Here is an 18,927-nt window from a genome sequence, read left to right on the forward strand (position 1 = left end):
TTTAGACCCCTTTGTGCTTAACGAATATCGTATCTAAACAATACCAAATACTAGTAATCGGCCCCTATCTAATACGTTTCCAGCAATATCAAATGCTTCCCCAGTGCTAGTTGTAGTAGTTATTAATATCCACTCACTTCCCTCCTTTGTCATCACTTGTCCATTAGCTGTCGCTGATAACACTAACGATGATCTAAATCTACATGTTTCGCTAGAATTAGCAGGAAGAATACCATCTAAAGGCTCTAGGAGAACACAATTCTACTCTTGTGTTGCTTCAAAAGTTGTTGGGAACGGTAGACATGGATTAGCGGACTCAGTTCAGTCTATGTGAAATGTTCCTGTCTTCTGCTGCTTGGAATCTGTTTCGGAGAATATCGTTAGTTTATGATATCCTGTAAAAGGCAATCTCAAAGTTACATTGAGTGAGTGATTATCACTGTCAGCAAGTATGCATTTCGCTCCGTCTGGCATACTATCTTCAGAAGTTAATTTCACGGACCGCTTATGAATTTGGTATGTTGGGAAGCAAAGTGTTACTTCACCCTTTACTTTATACATTACCGGAACCAAATCAGCACCATTGTTTTTAAATCCATAATTGTTGGCGTCGAAAACAAATCCCAATAAACCATCGTTTTTTTGGAAATGGTTTAATATCGCCGATGCAATCTGACTTTATAGTGTACTGCAGTAAAAAAGGGAGATCTTTTGCCTTGATATTGGCATGTCCGTATATCTTCAAGTGGTAGAGACCTGAAGGAGGTGGACTAATTGTAACTATTATTTCTTCTGTCTTTTTTTTTTTGCGAATACAAATATATTCGAATCCATTATCTGTTCTATTTGAAAGCCTGTTCAGTGTAGCTTTACAGCTGACAATAAAATTCTTCATGTTTGAAATCTTGATATCAATAAATTAATGCACGATGACACCTCTTCTTTATGGGATAGAGGCTGTATCCCTAGTTGTTTTGCAATTTCTGTTATCGGGACCTCGATTTGTTGATAATTGCACACTAAATCCCATTCTTTGCTTTCCTGGATGATATTTGAAATATATCACATCAATCCGTTTGCCGCTTTCAGCTACAATTTCGCATTGGTATACAGCCCAATATTTGTCATCATCCTCTGTTTTTTTATTATACGAAATTCTCCACCTGGACATGGTGTAGTTACAATAGCAATGTATTCACCGTTCATTCTCTCCATCTTTTCACCAGCCAGTTGAAATGTTTTCACACTGGATGATTTAATTTTAAAAGTTATAGTTGATTGTGCTGGTAAAAATCTCGAAGTAGGCTCAGTTAAGCTTCATGGCAATGTTTGAGTGGATTCAACTGTCATAGGAAGTGGCATGCATGGTTCTTGGTTCACGACAGTCTGTTAGAAAACTAGCTATTTTGGTATACCGACTATCACCAGTTTCCTTCGTATGGCTTTTAAACCACAAATAGATATAGGAAGATGTGGTGTGAGTGCCAATGAGACAACTCTCCATCCAAATAACAATTTAAAAATTAAACCATTATAGGTTAAAGTACGGCCTTCAACACGGAGCCTTGGCTCACACCGAACAACAAGCTATAAAGGGCCCAAAAATTACTAGTGTAAAACCATTCAAACGGGAAAACCAACGGTCTAATCTATATAAACAAAACGAGAAACGAGAAACAGTATGTTTGTAGAAGTCTTCAAAGGGAAATTTTATTTTCACTTTCAAATAGTCTTCTGTGCTTTCAAAAATAGTATAGTCTTGTTCAAGAGTAAATGCTTCAGGCAGTATACCCCATAATCCATTGTGAGAGGGATATGGATTTACCACAAGTCCCCCTTTCATTGAAGATACAATGGTGTAATCTAGTAAAAGTTCGTGTGTTTTACTCTGTTTGTCAATTTGCCCAAATAGTTGCATTATATATCTTCCAGTTGACGGTGGACGAATTATTACTTTAACTTCATTAGGATGTTCTTTTCGTAGAAAGATATATTCGTTCATTTTAATAAATTCACTTGATTCAAGAAAAAACCGAAAGTGTTAACTAAACTCTCCTTACTTTCAACTGCTACGATTTCAACTTGGTCCTCTATCCTTGTCTTTAAACATGTGTGTGATTTTGGTAATAAGCCCCATTTTCTAGCTTATTTTGTACTTGGATTATTACATTTGGTGTTTCTGTTGTAAATTCACTTCTCTCTAATAAATGGTTATTGTTTAAATTATTTAAATCTTCCGTTTGTTCGATGAATTGCTCAATCGAATTTTTCATGTTTTCATCAGGTATAATGAAAAGACCTAGCATACTTTTCATTATTTCATTCGAGCTTTCCACGGTTTCATATTCAAACAAGCGCCACCAATTTTCGTCTTGAGAATCATTTCCATTGATTTTTACCGCTTCACCTGCAACAGGAAAGGTTATGTCTACAATCCATTCATCGCCTTCTTTTTTCATCCTTTATCCAGAAACATTGGCAATTTGCAGTAAGTTAGATTTTATCCTAAATCTGATTTTTGTACAAGTGGGTATTTGTCTGTACATAGGTTCGATTAGGGTACAGTTAGATTCATTAATATTCGAAAATGTCGTTGGAAAAGGAATGCACGGTACTGCAGGTTCGGTGCAATCTAGCATAAAAATAGCAATGGACTGTTACTTATCATTTGCATTCACTGCTGGCTTCAGATATAGTGTAAGTTAGTAATAGTCATTAAAGGGAAAGCGAACCTTAATAATCAAAACACCTCCTTCGTTTTCTGAAAATACATAGCCTTCGTCGCAATTTAAATTACTTTGAGCAGAATGGAGTTGCACTAATGCGGGATATCTTTTTGTAGTCTGTAAACGAATTTCCGTTTCCCTTTTAACACTTTGCATAACTGGAACATTATTATCCTTACATAATACGCAGTCATAGGCCTCTGGTTTAATACCTCATAACCCAATTTCTTGTGGAAATGGTCTTAGGTCAAGAATATACAAGCACTTTATTATATATTCATCAACATAATAACCGTGTTTGAATTTTTATCAGTTTGGCCATACAGCTGTAGTAAATATTTCCCGTACGACTTGGGTAGTACATTGATTTTTAATTCTGATGTGGTTTCTTTGCGAACGAAAACGCATCCGTTTTCTTCATGGTTTCTGTCATTCATATTTAGAAGAACATTTTTTTTTCTGTATCCAGCAATATTATATCCAGTGGGTCTTTCATGTCAATAACTCCAAGTGTATGAGATTTCGGTTATATTTTCCATTTAATTGCTTTATCTGTTAGTTTTATATTCTTACTAAAATCATCTACAGATACAGTTGTTGAGAGCAGTTGTAGTTAACTGCTCTTTTCTAGATTATCATTCATATATGGAAAGTGTGTGTTTATCAGATGGTGCGGGTCTGTAAGGTAATAAAAATCGTTTTGCCTTTCTTGGCCATGCATCATTCCTTTAGCTCCCCATGTACAGTCAATAAGAAACCATTTTTCATTTATTTTTACGACACGCGTGATGTATTTTCTTGTCCAATGTTAATGGTATCTCGGCTGAATATTTGTGATTTTTTGAAAATCCGTGTAAATATTTTACTTTCTACACGTGCATAATTGAGAGTGGAAGATACATTTTAAGTTATATTTGAACAAACTTACATATTATATGTGTTATGGAGTGAATTGTCATTTTTTTATCTAATCAATTTGTTCATTCTTATTAATTAGTTATCAAAGGTACCAGGATTATAATTAAATACGCCAGACGCGCGCTTCGTCTACATAAGACTCATCAGTGACGCTAAGATCAAAATAGTGATAAAGCCATATAACAAAGTTGAAGAGCTGTGAGGACCGAATATTTCTAAAGGTTGTGTGAAGATGTCTGATTACCTAAGCATACAGTCTCGAACCTTTTTACTTTTAGTATAATTTTGTAAGAAATGATTTTCGTTATGCTTTCAATGAAATATCATTTCAAGCAATATACTTCCACAGCTATTATTGAATATAAGTTTATAGTCGTATCGAAATTTAGAATATATTTACGATTTAACGTAGGAAAACTAGGTGTGTTCAAAATAGTAAAATATATATTATTTTCTTATTTGAACTAGACGTGTCCGTTTCGAGTTATAAATTCGGTTGATGATTTGTTCCTAATATTATATTATTTCCAATAGACTTAATGGAAGCTAGTAGTCAACATGTTTTTATTTTGCAATTTTCCAACTAAGCAAATGCCTTTTTTCGTGTGCCTTCTTACATACCTGCATATTGCTTTAAACAGCTTGGCATATCCTGCACACACAAACACAAGTTCTGATCTTAAGAACTACTTGTGGATCCGAAGTTCCTTTATTGTCATCTTCTAATTCATCATTACCAGACCTATTTAGTACACCTGATCCGTATTTCAACAATTCATGTCACTTCAGTGATGTAAGGGATCGAAACAGTATATGGAAGGCTATATAATTTACTTCAATTTATGATAGACTCTTGAAATTTGAAAAATAGAAATATGATGAACGGGTCATAAAAACCCAAAGGCAAATTTAATACAAGCACAAACGAAAAAAAAGAGACTTCTCTCTGTTACCTTTCTATTTCTTTTCATATTTTACAGCATCTTTATCAATGCTTGAATTTTTTTCCTGATTCATAGTAAACGGTTCTCCATTAGAATGCAATCTTGTACTCTACGGGATGACAGTTGAACTGTCGGTCGATGCTTTTCCATTTTCCTCTCGTGCGTTGGATTTTCTTCAAAATTGCCCATCTACACATAACTATTTCTGTGTCTTGATTCTCCGCTAATTCCTTTTTTCTGTTCTTTTCATTAGCTCTGTATTCTTTTACGCATTGTTTGAAAGACTCACCATCATCCATTATGTCTTTACACGACTTCGGAACTACAACAGGCTCCACACGTCCACTAAATAAACATCCGATGTTTTTTTTATTCTACTAGAAAGATTGAACTAAGAACATAATTATATATTTCCTTTTCCTTTTATTTAATTACTGTCTGCATTAACAGTATATCAGAGTTATACACCAAATGTTAGATCAACATAAATTTATATACTCATTTCAATTTGAAAATCTAAAAAAGGAAGAAACTTTTTCCATAGAATTATCAGTTAACCATCTACTATCAAATTAAAATAAAGATGCATATATATATATATATATATAACAAAGCTTTAATTAAATTTTAGGCCTCTGACCATCTTTTCAGTTTAACATGTGTTCACTTTAATTATTCATTTCTACGCAGAAACATTTTTAGTCTTCAGGAATTGTACCCAAAGTATATCTGAAATGATGTCCACGGATGATGGCGGTTTGGATCAATATTTTTGGACTCCGACATTTGCATTGTTTCGCAATGATTTATCATGATTTTGCCATATTTATGTTACTGAAGTCACAGAAGAGATATAAGCGCTGAAGGTTTTCGTCGGATATAAATTGCCGATTTTATTTTAATTTGCAGCGTTTTGGAATGAAGCTGGATATGCTTGGCAAAGACATAGGAGGGGATTTGAGGTGGTACAGGTGTGTCCCCTAAAATTAGAAAATTTTAAGGGTATTGCCAAGAGACCTAGCAATGGATGTGGTTGTTGAATTTGATCGATACTTTTTGTGCTTCTTTGTTTAAATATTGTTTTTTGTTTGTTTTTTGTTTTGTTTTAGATGACTGCTGTGCCCCTTTTTGGCAATTTTACCTATTATTTTTGTTTTGTACACCCATCGTTGTAAATATAATAGAATTTGATGCGACTGTCATACAAGTGAGAGGGTTAGTGCTATTAAACAAGGTTTAATTCACCACTTTCTACATTTGAAAATACCTGTACTAAATCAGGAATATGGCAGTTGTTGTCCATTCGTTTGATGTGATTTATCATTTTATTTTGCCATTTGATTAGGGACTTTCAGTTTGGAATTTTCCTCAGAGTTCAGTAATTATGTGATTTTTTTTTTAATGAAGGGTCAATTCTTTTAATCTTAAAATACCAGGAAATCTAACTTCGGTAACTGAAATATAAATATTTTAAGATTTTTTTGTTAAGCGATAAATTGATGAAAATATAACTTTAATAAGCACTGACGTACTACAGCAGAGATTATAACATAATTTCACAGGTATACTTGAGGATAGGACCATTTTTTCCCCTATTTATTCCTTGAAGTCCCGTATTTTTGTGTGTTCTTTTGACATCAAGTTTTATAGTGTTTATGCGTTAAGACTTACATGTATATATATAGATTCTTACATTGATACCAATATCCGAGCCGACTCTGCGAGGACTTTAAAATTGATAATTTAACTATCGAAATTGGATTACTCCGATAATTCACGAGCAACTATGTAAGAATCTGTTTCTCTAATGATTAAAAGACATTTTCTTTTTTTTTACCGAAAATCCCCTTCGAGTGCCTTTGACATTGCACGAAGTTGTCAATTTCATTAACATCTGTTATCAAATTTTGATTCATCAAGTTAGCTAAAAAAGTCATGACCCTTAAAATCATCCAATGATCTTTTGAGATCACCAGCAACCACACGTTGATTAAAAATTTTTATACAATGGGTTCGAAAAGGGATAAATTTCCATAAAATTAGAGAAATATCTATATTGAAAAAAAATGAGATTTTTTTACTATTTACTATCAATTACTAGTTTTAAACTTATCCCCGGAGTCACTGATACTATCTCTTTATATAAATGTATATATAATCATTGACTGCTTTGGATAGTTTGAAGCTAATAATTGATAGTAAATATTCAACGAATGTTTTTTTCTTTTTTTAAATTTATGCAAGATTAACACCGAATTACATGAAAATAAGTAATAACAAAAAAAGTGTAATGTTTGGGGGTTATAAGGAGGGAAACAAACACTGTCCCTTTCCCCACGTACTTGTGCATAACTTTCAACGATGAAACTGAATTTTTTAAACTTATTTTCTACTAAATGTTTACATTTCATATTTTTCAGAAGACTTTGCATTGGCCATCATGTGTATCTGACCCGCAGCATCGTTTTGTAATGATGATATTTTGGTCGGAGGATGTGGCAACAGTTTTAAGAAGGTTTTAATCCTTTTAAATTGCAGTTAAAGACGGAAAAATGTACTGGTAAAATATCATTCCTTCAGAAGTTGTAAAACTTGTTGAGACAAACTGTAGACGGAAAAACGAAGAAAATATGCAGATATAAGATAGCAAATTATGGTTATAGGTCGATGCCACTGCTGGTGGACGTTTCGTCCCCGAGGGTATCACCAGCCCAGTAGTCAGCACTTCGGTGTTGACATGAATATCAATTATATGGTCATTTTTATAAATTTTCTGTTTACAAAACTATGAATTATTCGAAAAACTAAGGATTTTCTTACCCCAGGAGTAGATTACCTTAGCCGTATTTGGCACAAATTTTTGGAATTTTGGGTCCTCAATGCTCTTCAACTTTGTATTTGTTTTGCTTTTTAACTATTTTGATCTGAGCTTCACTGATGAGTCTTATGTAGACGAAACGCGCGTCTGGCGTATAAAATTATAATCCTGGTACTTTTGATAACTAATTATAGATATGATATAACGAAGTCCGATTTTGGGGCATAATTAAATGTCAGGTTCAATTTATCATTTTTTACATTTGAAAACGCTTGTACCAAATCAGGAATATGAGTTGTTGTCCATTCGTTTGATGTGTTATATCATTTTTTGGTTTTGTCATTTGATAAGGGATTTTCCGTTTTGAATTTTCCTAGGAATTCAGTATTTTTGTGATTTTACTTTTTGCAACAGGTCACCTGAAGACTTATCAAATAATTGTTCATGAATTCCGTATCACTGCATCAACATTTGTCTTCTGGGACATTGGGAGCTCAGTTACTTTAACTTCCATATTCAATATGCAGAAATTATTGTCTGCTGGCCACTTGTGTGTAAAAGTCTGTAGGCATAATTAATAAGAAGGCTTAGATCAAAAGTTATGATTTTGACATGGAAATATGTATCCTTTGTTCTGTGGTCATATGTTTACCTTTACAGTAACATACCAATTTTAGATCCTCAAATACAACAAAATAGCGTATAATAGTATACACTAATTATTCATATGATATTTCATACATATCGAATCCTGATGAAATTGGCATTTCAGAAAATGGATGATTATAAAATAAACTTAGCAAAGATAGGTAGGCAACATCATACAAATATTTCTTTGTGGGTGGCCTTATATTTCATTTAAGTGTCATCATGAATTCATATTGCGCCACATTTTGAAATATTCCAAAACTTTACCTTGAGAACCAGAATAATGCTGAAGCTACATATCATCACAAGAAACTGAATCACCAGCTTTTTTTTATGAACAACGAGATCAAGCTGACATCACATTTACTTTTACATCAAAATACCACATTAACAATGACCACTGAACAAAGAAATTTGCGGACTACATGTACATCCTATGGAAATATAATTTACTTGTATGGAGCACTACTTACTGCAAACTTAACCTAGAATGCTGAATGGAGAAAATCAGACAAAAGCTACAGGAGAGACAAAAGATATCAAAGGAATATTCAAATGCATAAGTCAAACACAAACTTACAATGCCTCGCCAAAAAAAACAAAAAACAATACACAAAACACTACATAATAAACTAAAATATTGGGCAACACAAACTCCTACAAAAACCAGGGGTAAACTCTAGTGCTCCAGAAGAGTGAGCAGATCCTGCTCTACATGTGGCACCTGTTGTTGTGCTTATATTAAAATTAAAATATGCCAGTGACAAGTCTGATAAGGTACGTCACATTTGAGGAAAAGAGGACAGGATTAAGGTTACGAAAATAGGAATATGACTGTTTAATATCAGAAAAAAATGTATTTCATAACAGTCAACAAATTTGTGATGGCTTTTGTAAAATATTTGAGAGGATAAATTCAACTTTACGACATGGAACTCTTGGTTCAATAGCTTCCTTGTAAGATGCAACCCATTATCAAGAATATCATGATAGGAAATACAAGTTCTGAAATGAGAGATATATACTCCACACTTATTACTGCTGCTTGATCAAGAACCGTTAAAAATATCTAGATGAAAAACAAATACAAAACAAAACACATTTAATGGTCTTTGAAACATTTATTCTTTAAAGTAACATTTACAATGTCCTTGACCCAATTATCTGCACCTATAGAAACATAAGCAATTATTTGATTCATAGACTATAATAGGCACATTTTAGAAAGGAGTATTTCAATCATAGTGAGATTTCTTCTCAAGCTGTGCAATATCTGTTTCCTATATCACAATGATACATAAGAAGTTATAAGATTTTATTATAGTTTGTTCATTTACAACCAGTTACAGTTTTTTACCATATATAAAGCACTAAGCACTTAACAACAGTTCATACAACCATATCCTATTATAGAATTCCTTTTTTATATAGAAATATATTTAATAAGAATTACTTCTATTTAATCTTCTTATGCACTGAATTTCCTGGTGTAAATAATTTATTCATTAGATCATATTTTTCCTTAGTATATAAAAAATATCTGATCAAACTTCTGAATAACATGATTTAAAAAATCTGAAAAAAATTCAAGAATATCTTTCGAAAGATTGCTTGCAGGAAGCAAATTAAATTTACTGCTTAGGATATTTTCCTTCTTTGCCTATACCTTTAAAAGAAGATTTTCAATCTATGTAACAGAATACCTTCCATATATCACAGAAAATATCACCATAGTCGAAGAAATCGTTTTTCATTTTAGGTATTAGACACGAAATGTTCTAGAAGACTTTTGACAGCTGCTACAGTAGAGTCATACAATTTGTCTCTTAAACTTCAAACCAAGCTGGAAATGTAAATGCTATTCATAAATAGAGTACAAACATCCTTTTTCAATGCTTTGAATTATACAATAATAAATTCCTAAGCAAGACAAAAACAGATATGAGTCAACAATGAAAAATAAAAATTTGAATAGTATATGAATACATCTATTGCTCACTATCAAGCAGATGAAAAAATAAAGGGTTTCAGGCAGGAAGGGGAATTGAAGGAAGATATTTGCACTAAATTAATACTGGCAAGATATAACAGTTTAATAAGGTTGTTAGACATACAATAAAATCAGGGGCAATTCTGGTAATGTCCTTGCTCAGTGCACTACCCTCTGTTTAATTTATCTTTTTAGAAGTCAATACCTTGGTTATGAAGAAATTATTAATTGCGCTGACAGTAAAAAGTAATGAATTCATATGCTGCAATTTTGTGAATCAGAATGATGAAAAAAATAGGCATATAATTTGACATTGCTGCAAATATACAACTAAGCAGAATGTGTACAACATGTGTACCTTATTTGAAGGAAAGCCATGGATCACAACCAAATATATTATTGTTAAAAAAATGAATTTTATTAACTTTACCTACAGTGGTTGAAACTTTAATTTCAAAAACTATATTTTGTACTAATTAATTGTTTTTTCACCAAGGTGAGTACTCAGTTATACTGTAGAGCAATTATCTGACCAAATTAACAGAAGTGACCCTGATCTTACAGTAAATGTAACAACATTCAATAAAACATTCCTGTATTAGATGATAATGACATGGTGATGCTTCGGTATATAGTATTGAAAAAAATATAAAAATTTGACAAAAACCTCTTACCATAGTACAAAATAATAAATTATGCTGTGAAAATACACTAATCTACAAACATCATTTTATCTTATGTGAATTAATAGACTTACTTTCCAAACTTTCTCTTATCTAAGGCCTTTCATATATACATATCTTTTTCATTTATTGTTTATTTGTAATTTTATCTTTTGAAAGATTTTTTTAATAAATTTATAAATTTTGTAGTAGGTTTTTTTCCATTTTAGTCTATACATATATATTCCTTGATATTCATTTTGTGGAAGATATACGTAGATTCATAAATCTTAATAATTCTGTCTTAAAATGAACAACTCTTTTCATATAATTAGTTATTCTGCAATAAAAATTTAATATATAATATATATATATTGGTTTTGTGGGTGAACCTGGGTGTCATTTTGTTTTCAATGACATGAACGTTATTATCTTAATGGTGTTTGAGTGATGTTTTGAAAAAATTGAATATACTGCCCAGTGGAAATTTTGTAAGACCTTCATGTTATATCATTCTGTGATGTTAGTATAAATATCAATATTGCTTTGTGTATTGGTTAAACGTTTGCTTTAAACAAAACTCAGTTTTCAACAATAAATTCATTATCATACATAAATGCACTCTCTGGAATTCAGCCAGCACCATACAAACATTTTTTCTGCCGTTCAATATTTCACATAAACCTTAAAATCCAAACCCTGTAACCAACTTCTAAATTCTACAAGATTAAACCCTTACATAAAACATCTGTATAAATCTTTCATTTTAGCAGTTCCATAACAGCATTAACAATCTGTTTCAATCTATCAAATTAATTGTTCAGTAACAACATGAAGAATTTGTATAATCTGTCCTATTACCTGTTTACTGACCACAGTAATGAGATATTAAATTTTGAACTCTTTTGACAATGATCTTACTGTGAAATATGAAAAAAGAATGCCAGTGGTGTATCCAGAAATTTTCATAAGGGTGTGGGTGTGGCACACTGATCGCCTAAAGGAGGCTTGTTCCAGTGATTCCCTAAATAATCAACCAAATTTTTCCATATAAAATGTTGGAGGGAGGACTTTCCTCCTGGGACACCTAAATCTGACTCTGAATGCCTTAAGCATATTTAGTCATGGGAGTTACCTTAAGGGTATTGCGTAATAGCACAAATTTAATGCAAACTTTAAGGACTAAGTTAAATGCTATGACAATCATAACAAAGCACTAATTTAGGGACTAAACATACATCTTTTTTTAAATACAGACTGTTGAGTTTATACTTAGAAATCATAAACAGTCTAAATCTATAATACTTTCAATTTTAAAGCATCATGGCAACTTATGGTTAGTTACTTGCCAAGTTATTTACAATGGCACTCTTCATATAGTCTCACAAAAAATACACTTTATAAGCAAGGAAAACAAATTGCATATACTAGTACTTTAAACACACCCTCTTACTTATAATGATAAAGTTTAGCTTTCATGATTTACATAAAATTTTTACATAAAATAAATAACAATCATTTACAAATTGGTTTTTATGTACAAATACTAAACAAAATTTTGAATAAACATCAAAAGAATGATTCAATTGTATTTTTGCTCTACATAACAAAATGCACCAAATAATTTAAAAAAAAAAGTTACCAGTAAGCTTTAACAAAATCAAAGAATTAAAATCCAAAGATATATGAATAATTGGGAAGCAGATTTCAAATTTTGCAAAAATGCAATACGTTCTTCCTTTAAACAGAATGACTATTGACATATTTTTAAAGTAAGTTTTAAAATAACAATCTTGCAAGAATAATAAAATAATAAAAGGCAAATTCTGTCATCCTATTAAACAAAATTACCGTAAGCTCATTCCAAAGTGATACTCGTTCAAGATTTTGAATAATTTTTATTCTATCACACCAAACCAATAGTTTGGTATTGATTAATGACCTACAATAACGTCAAGCAGCCTCTACAAGTACTTTGTACAGGAACTATTCACAGCAACTTATACATATAATATACAATAACATACATAAACAATTTAAAAATATTTCCTTGTAACTGGAATATTTCATCAGGGTTGGATAGGAATTTCATGATTAAGAGTGGACATTCAATAAGAAAATGCCTCTTATTCATAATAAAACTTTCCCATTGTATCTTTGTTAAAGAATATTTAAATAAATGGAGGTACAAAATAACATAAATTCTAAGACTTGCACATCCTATATTTCAGCTTATATTTTGAATTTGATCACAAGATGATTTCTTTCTGTTGCATAAAAGCATATAGTTGGAACAATTTGACAATTAAGAATTTTACAGGGGTTTTTTTCATTTGAAATTTTACTACATGTACCTAAAAATGCCATTAAATTTCTATTAAAAAATAAGCCAAAAAGTTACCTCACAGAGGTAAAAAACAAATACAATTCTTAAAAAAGCAATTACAACTTTAAAGAAGTTCTTTGAAAATTGCAAAAATCTTAAAATGAAATTTATTCAATTGCTTGTCTTTCAACTTGAGTGATAGTACAGATTAACAAATAGATACAATGGGAAAGTTTTAATTCAGCACTAAACTCTATTGCACAATTATTTTATGTGAGCAAACTAACATTTCAGTGGTCAATGCCCAAGAAGGTGCATATGAAAGTATAATTCTACAGGAGGTTTAACTTTACACATTGTGTAGAATCTAATATATAATCTGAACCTCTGTTTTTTTTTCTATAAATATTATATGAATTTCTAAATGCAAAAATATGATTTGTACCATTTATACATTTTTTTATTTGGTCTATACAAATTTTTTCACAAATAATAAAAAATGTACATCCTTACAAAGTAATTGAATCAGATAGTCCTTAATTTTTTTTTTTGATATGAGATGCTTTTTTTATAATGAAAAATTGTTTGAATTTCAATTGGTTATATTATAAAAGGTGCACTTTAAACTAATGATGGAATGTGAACACACAAACAGTAAAATTTATGAGACTTAAAAAAGGTAATTGCCCAGGAAATTTGTGTAAAGAAATTTAGTACAAAGCGTAACTTGTAAACATATTATGACAATGTGTAATGCCAAGCAGACTGACTAGATTCTACGTCCATGAAAACAAAAGATGTAACAAGAATATAACTTTGCACTTAAGCCTTTGACCTCTGAAGCATGTTCCCCAATGGCTACCCTGATGTCAAAGGGACATAACTCTCCTTGCCACTCACACAACCATGTTAATTTTTTTCAGGCTCATGAAATTTACATTTTCCCAGCTGTTATTTGTTTTCTTTGGGCATGATAGGAAATGGTAAACTTCATCAATGATCCCTTTGGCATTTTAACAACCGCTGGACCAGGCTACTGACCATCACAGATATATGTTTTTTAAGGGCCAGTGCTGTAGATTTTTATAATTGTCAAGAGTAACTAGAATTAAAGTGAGATCATGTGGCCGTGCTGTCAGGTCCATTAGGTTTGACTTCAGGTATAGCCTTCTTTGTTCTCCTCATTCTCTCTAATTCAGCAGCAGCATCTTGAGAAACGGCAGCTTTATCTGTCAAAACATAATATAATGGTATCAAAATCAAGATAAAATTACAGATAAAATTTTACAGCAGTTTCAAGTCATTTATTTCATTTCAAGGTTTTATTGATTGCAAACAAGGAGATTTCTTATATTTATTTCAATCATTTTTTTTCTAAATGTTTACACATTATGTATTGAAATATTGTCAAATGAAAAAATAGAAAAGCTCCTTATCCTAAGACAACTCACCTGATGCTTTACAAAAATAAAAGAAGGATTTAACACTCAATTATAGCAGAGGTTTGAGAAAGAATTGACAATAGAGAACACAAAATACAAAAAATATCTTGATTATGAAAATACTGCACTATTGTGGAACACTTGATTTCATGGTTCACTTTTAACCACAAAATCCATAAAAATTAGTACACCACAAATAATTATGAATCCCTGCAATTAAATTTTCTAGGCAATATTTCCATTGAAGCTACACCTGAAACTAGCTAAAAAGTCTAAAATAATGTCAGCCTGAACAAAAAGAATGGTAAAGAAAACAGAATCCCAACCACCTAAAAATAACTTGATTGGTAAATCAAACCATTTAGAAAATGGAAAATATCTAAAAATAGACTACAAAATTCAATTGAAGTTGTAGGGAAACAATCATTGTGGTAAAAATCAATCAAAGGATAGAACAGAAGCTGGTAATTTTCTAAATTATCAAGGGAAATAAGTAGTAATAAGCAAAAAATGCTATAAGGAACCTGCATTCAATATATCCTAACACTTGTTTGAATTTTAAATCTGAAACAACAAAATTGACTTTATTAAGAGATTTCACCAATGATAAAGGGAGAGAACACAGGAACTTTGAAGGTCAATTTCAATGATCTGGAAAAGGCTGACATGAGATATTGAAGGAAATTTAACATTTGGTTACCCCTAATTGACTGGACAAGAACACTGAATATGTAAAGATAAAAAATAAGTATCTGTATTTTTACAATAATTAGGAAAAGACTAACTAACAACATTGAAGAGATGTGAAAACAAGACTGGCAGAAGAAGACAAACAAGATCACAACTTATTGCCCTGTTGCTTTTTGACAAGGGGTGGAGAGTGGGGGTGGGGGCATAAAAACTTCAAAGGTGTCTACATTTAAAGCACACAAATACACACCTGCTACTCAAACATAGAAGTCAAAACCCTATTGTTTTCTAATAAGAGCATATTTAAACGAATGTCTGTCCTTATGACACCATTGGTCACTCACACAATCACATTTTGGCGTTCAGTAAACTGTGAAATCTATATTAAAATCCTATATTGGTATAAGTTTTAAAAATTTCACATGTGGAAAAGATTGTGTACTAGGTTTTAAATAGGTATGACTCAACTATGTGGTAAACTATTTAAAGTGAAACTTTATCTGGATATATATGGTATAGGCCACCAGACAATGGCACAGATCAGAAAACATATTATTCCTTAATCTTTTTCTCCATAATGACATCTTTTGACGCCTGTGTATTGCCTCAGTTGAAACGCCTTGCATACGAAAATCTATTTTAGACTTTATAAAATTTGTATCCAAAATAAAAAGGATATTCATGAGAATATCTTACTAAAATATCATTGATGAAATATTTGCTTTGGCAATGCATTAAATATAAAATACCTTAAACCTAACGTTTTTTTTAATGAAAAAAACCTATTTGAATCAAGTATGGATAAATTCCATGGAGGAAAGGGTCATAATAAGCGGTCCAACGATTTACAGAAAAGAGCGACGAATTACAGAAAAGAACCGAAAAGAACCGAAAAGGACCAAAAAGAACCGAAAAGGACCGAAAAGAACCGAAAAGAGGATACATATATATTTATTGAATAAAGTTAAAACAATGTATTATATTTTTTTTATATTGTTAACAATGCTTCGTAATAATAAAATTAAATGCATAATTAAAAATTTAGATTGTGCATTTATAAGAATATGTGAATTTACAAAAAAGAAACAATTTAACATGTTTTTCTAGTTAAATTTTGTTTATTACATGTATGCTTAATTATTTATTTTTTCATCAAGGATTTTAATCACATCAACAAACGACAACAATGCACTGAACATCAGGTTCATAAATTAGGACAGCATTTTAAATGTTTATACTAATACGCAGTAAAAATAAATGAAAAGCAAATATTATCGTACTATAAATGTTTATCCTTACATTTAATAAAAAATATTTCGTTTGTTTATATTAAGATGTCAACATATTGCCCGGTGGCATTGGGTATGGTAATATAAAAAATATACATGTCAGCATCACCATTTCCTCTCGGATGTTAGATGTCAAATATATTTGTTGCACGTGATTTAAACACGATAATCGTCACTTTAAAAAAAAATAAAAAGGCTTGTTTCCTCACTTTTTTTCAAAATTACAAAAAATGGTGAGAGCACGTAGTTGTAAATCTCGATATCGAAAACAGTACCCTTGCTGTATCTGTAGTAAGGATTGTGAATGCACAGAATCCGTCCTCTGCTTTGGGTGTGGAAAATGGGTGCACAGTGGCTGTGTCGGCAAAGGAATGTCATCAGAATTAACAAAACAATGGGCAACGAGAGGACTAAAATTTTACTGCAAATTTTGCTGTTTTGATCAGGAAAGTTTTGACTGCCAGCAGTCCTTGTTAAGGTAAATATTTAGAAAATAGAATTATAAAAATATTGGACGAAAATTTCAAGTCCTGCTACATGTTAAACTTGCCAAACTTTACGAGATTCTTGTTTAGTTTCAATTTCTTAATTCGTAAAAACAAAGGGTTACATGGGAATAAAAGAAGATTTTTTGATAAAAAAAAAATGACATCATTATTAGATCGGATTATGATACTAAATTAGTATAGAAGTCCCAATTATTAGTATTTTATAGTCTGTTCGTTTCGTCTTTCATAGGAAATATAGATAAATGAAAAGCGCACCCGCTCTCGGTATAATTAATAATTGTTTACCTTATAATTAGCGTATAGATAAAGGGTGTGAAAAAATTAATGGCCTGTTGATTTCTATTTATTTTATCTAATAAACCACTTATATATGTAGATTAGCGAAACGATGTCCGATGGTGATAAATATTTGCCTGCGCTACATGTATCTATTATAGATAAGCTTGTTCATGGAGATAACGGGACTTTTTTTAACGATTTCAAACCATAGACAAGGTTAACGTGTCAAAGTCATAATTAATGTGTATTAATTTAACATGTAACACACTCACACACACACAACACAAACAAAGGCAAACAAATAGAACAAAGTACTCAAACTTATTAGTATTTATTCAATAATTCCTGTTAAATTTCCTTCATGTTTTATATGATATTTTCTATTTTACGTGATATGCATATAATATATATACTCATTCGAAAAACTTTATAAGGAATTGTTGAAATGTTCCAACTAATTAAATTAGCGACCGAGATTGAACAAAACAGTGCATGTATTATAATTTATAAAATTTAATTCATGTAGAACAATTGTTTGACAGTCATAAATTAATATTTCTTATTCACTTGTATATCGACAATGACAATTTTATCTTGCTATATTATAAGGTAATACATGTACATTTAACAGAACCATATAATATGTCACTGATGAAGGTATGTCTTTTTGATAAAAAAAAAAAAAAAAGAGAACAAAATGAATGATATTACCGCATTTCGTTCTACATGAATTATATATGAATAAATTATAAAACAAGTATAAAATGTCCTGAATTTGCAAAAAATATTTGCCACTGGACGTTAAGCAACCAACAATCAATCATATTACCGCATTTCGAGACCGTTAATTATCTCACTTTTCAAGTTCAAGTATATATAAAAAGGACGAGAAAATTGATACTAATTTGTGCTGATGTTAATTTTTTTGCATATTTCAGGTTAGAATCTACATTGAAAGATGGAAACACCTCACAAATAACCAATACTGCTACATCTGAATCACTTTTATTGAAGACGTACGATATCAAACTACCGGAACAATCCAATCAAATTTGTCTGGAAAATGTCGATGAAGTCTCTGCAAATATTTTACGCGGTTTTGCGCCAGCGGTATTGGAAACCAGAACACCAATAGAAACTATAGGCGACGGCAACTGTCTTTATCGCTCTGTATCAACTGGACTTTTTGGAACGCAAATTTACCATCATCACCTCAGACTCCTGACTGCATTGGAAATCATAAACAATAAACAGCAATACGATACCTCATCTAAAGGGTACACCGACAGGATTAGGGATAACCGTGTAGTAACCAGTCCATATGAACAGCTTGTCAGGAATGCCATAGTCATAGGAGCATATTCCGACATGCAACATATGTATGGGTTGAGTGCTGTTATAAACAAGCCACTTCAATCATATTATCCACCTTTGGTATCTTCAAACTACCATACAGAGCCATATCACAGAAAAATAGTTGGGAGAACTGTTAATGAATGTGAAGAGGCTGCAGTAACAATAATGTGGACTATGAAAGTAAGACCACAACCATTCGCAGTGTTTGATCCAAACCACTTTGTACCTCTTTTGAGATTACATACTCCGACTTCACAGTTCGTGGATCTGGACGACAGTAGTGATCAGGACCATACAAGCAACCAAAGGAATGCCAAAAACAACAAATGC

At 31.4% G+C, this 18,927-nt stretch overlaps 1 protein-coding gene across 3 annotated transcripts in view; it reads right to left on the reverse strand.

Annotated features, from left to right (window-relative positions):
• Positions 1-12,510: 12,510 nt before the first annotated feature.
• LOC134721398 (cytoplasmic dynein 1 light intermediate chain 2-like) overlaps positions 12,511-18,927 on the reverse strand; it is a 29,164-nt gene continuing 22,747 nt past the window's right edge. For all 3 annotated transcript variants that reach the window (XM_063584377.1, XM_063584375.1, XM_063584376.1), the window contains one exon: positions 12,511-14,261. In XM_063584377.1, the coding sequence (XP_063440447.1) occupies positions 14,152-14,261 (110 nt within the window). In that variant the 3' untranslated portion in view covers positions 12,511-14,151. The remainder of the gene's footprint in view (positions 14,262-18,927) is intronic.

Source organism: Mytilus trossulus, chromosome 6, assembly GCF_036588685.1.
Source record: "Mytilus trossulus isolate FHL-02 chromosome 6, PNRI_Mtr1.1.1.hap1, whole genome shotgun sequence".
Taxonomy (NCBI): Eukaryota; Metazoa; Mollusca; class Bivalvia; order Mytilida; family Mytilidae; genus Mytilus; species Mytilus trossulus.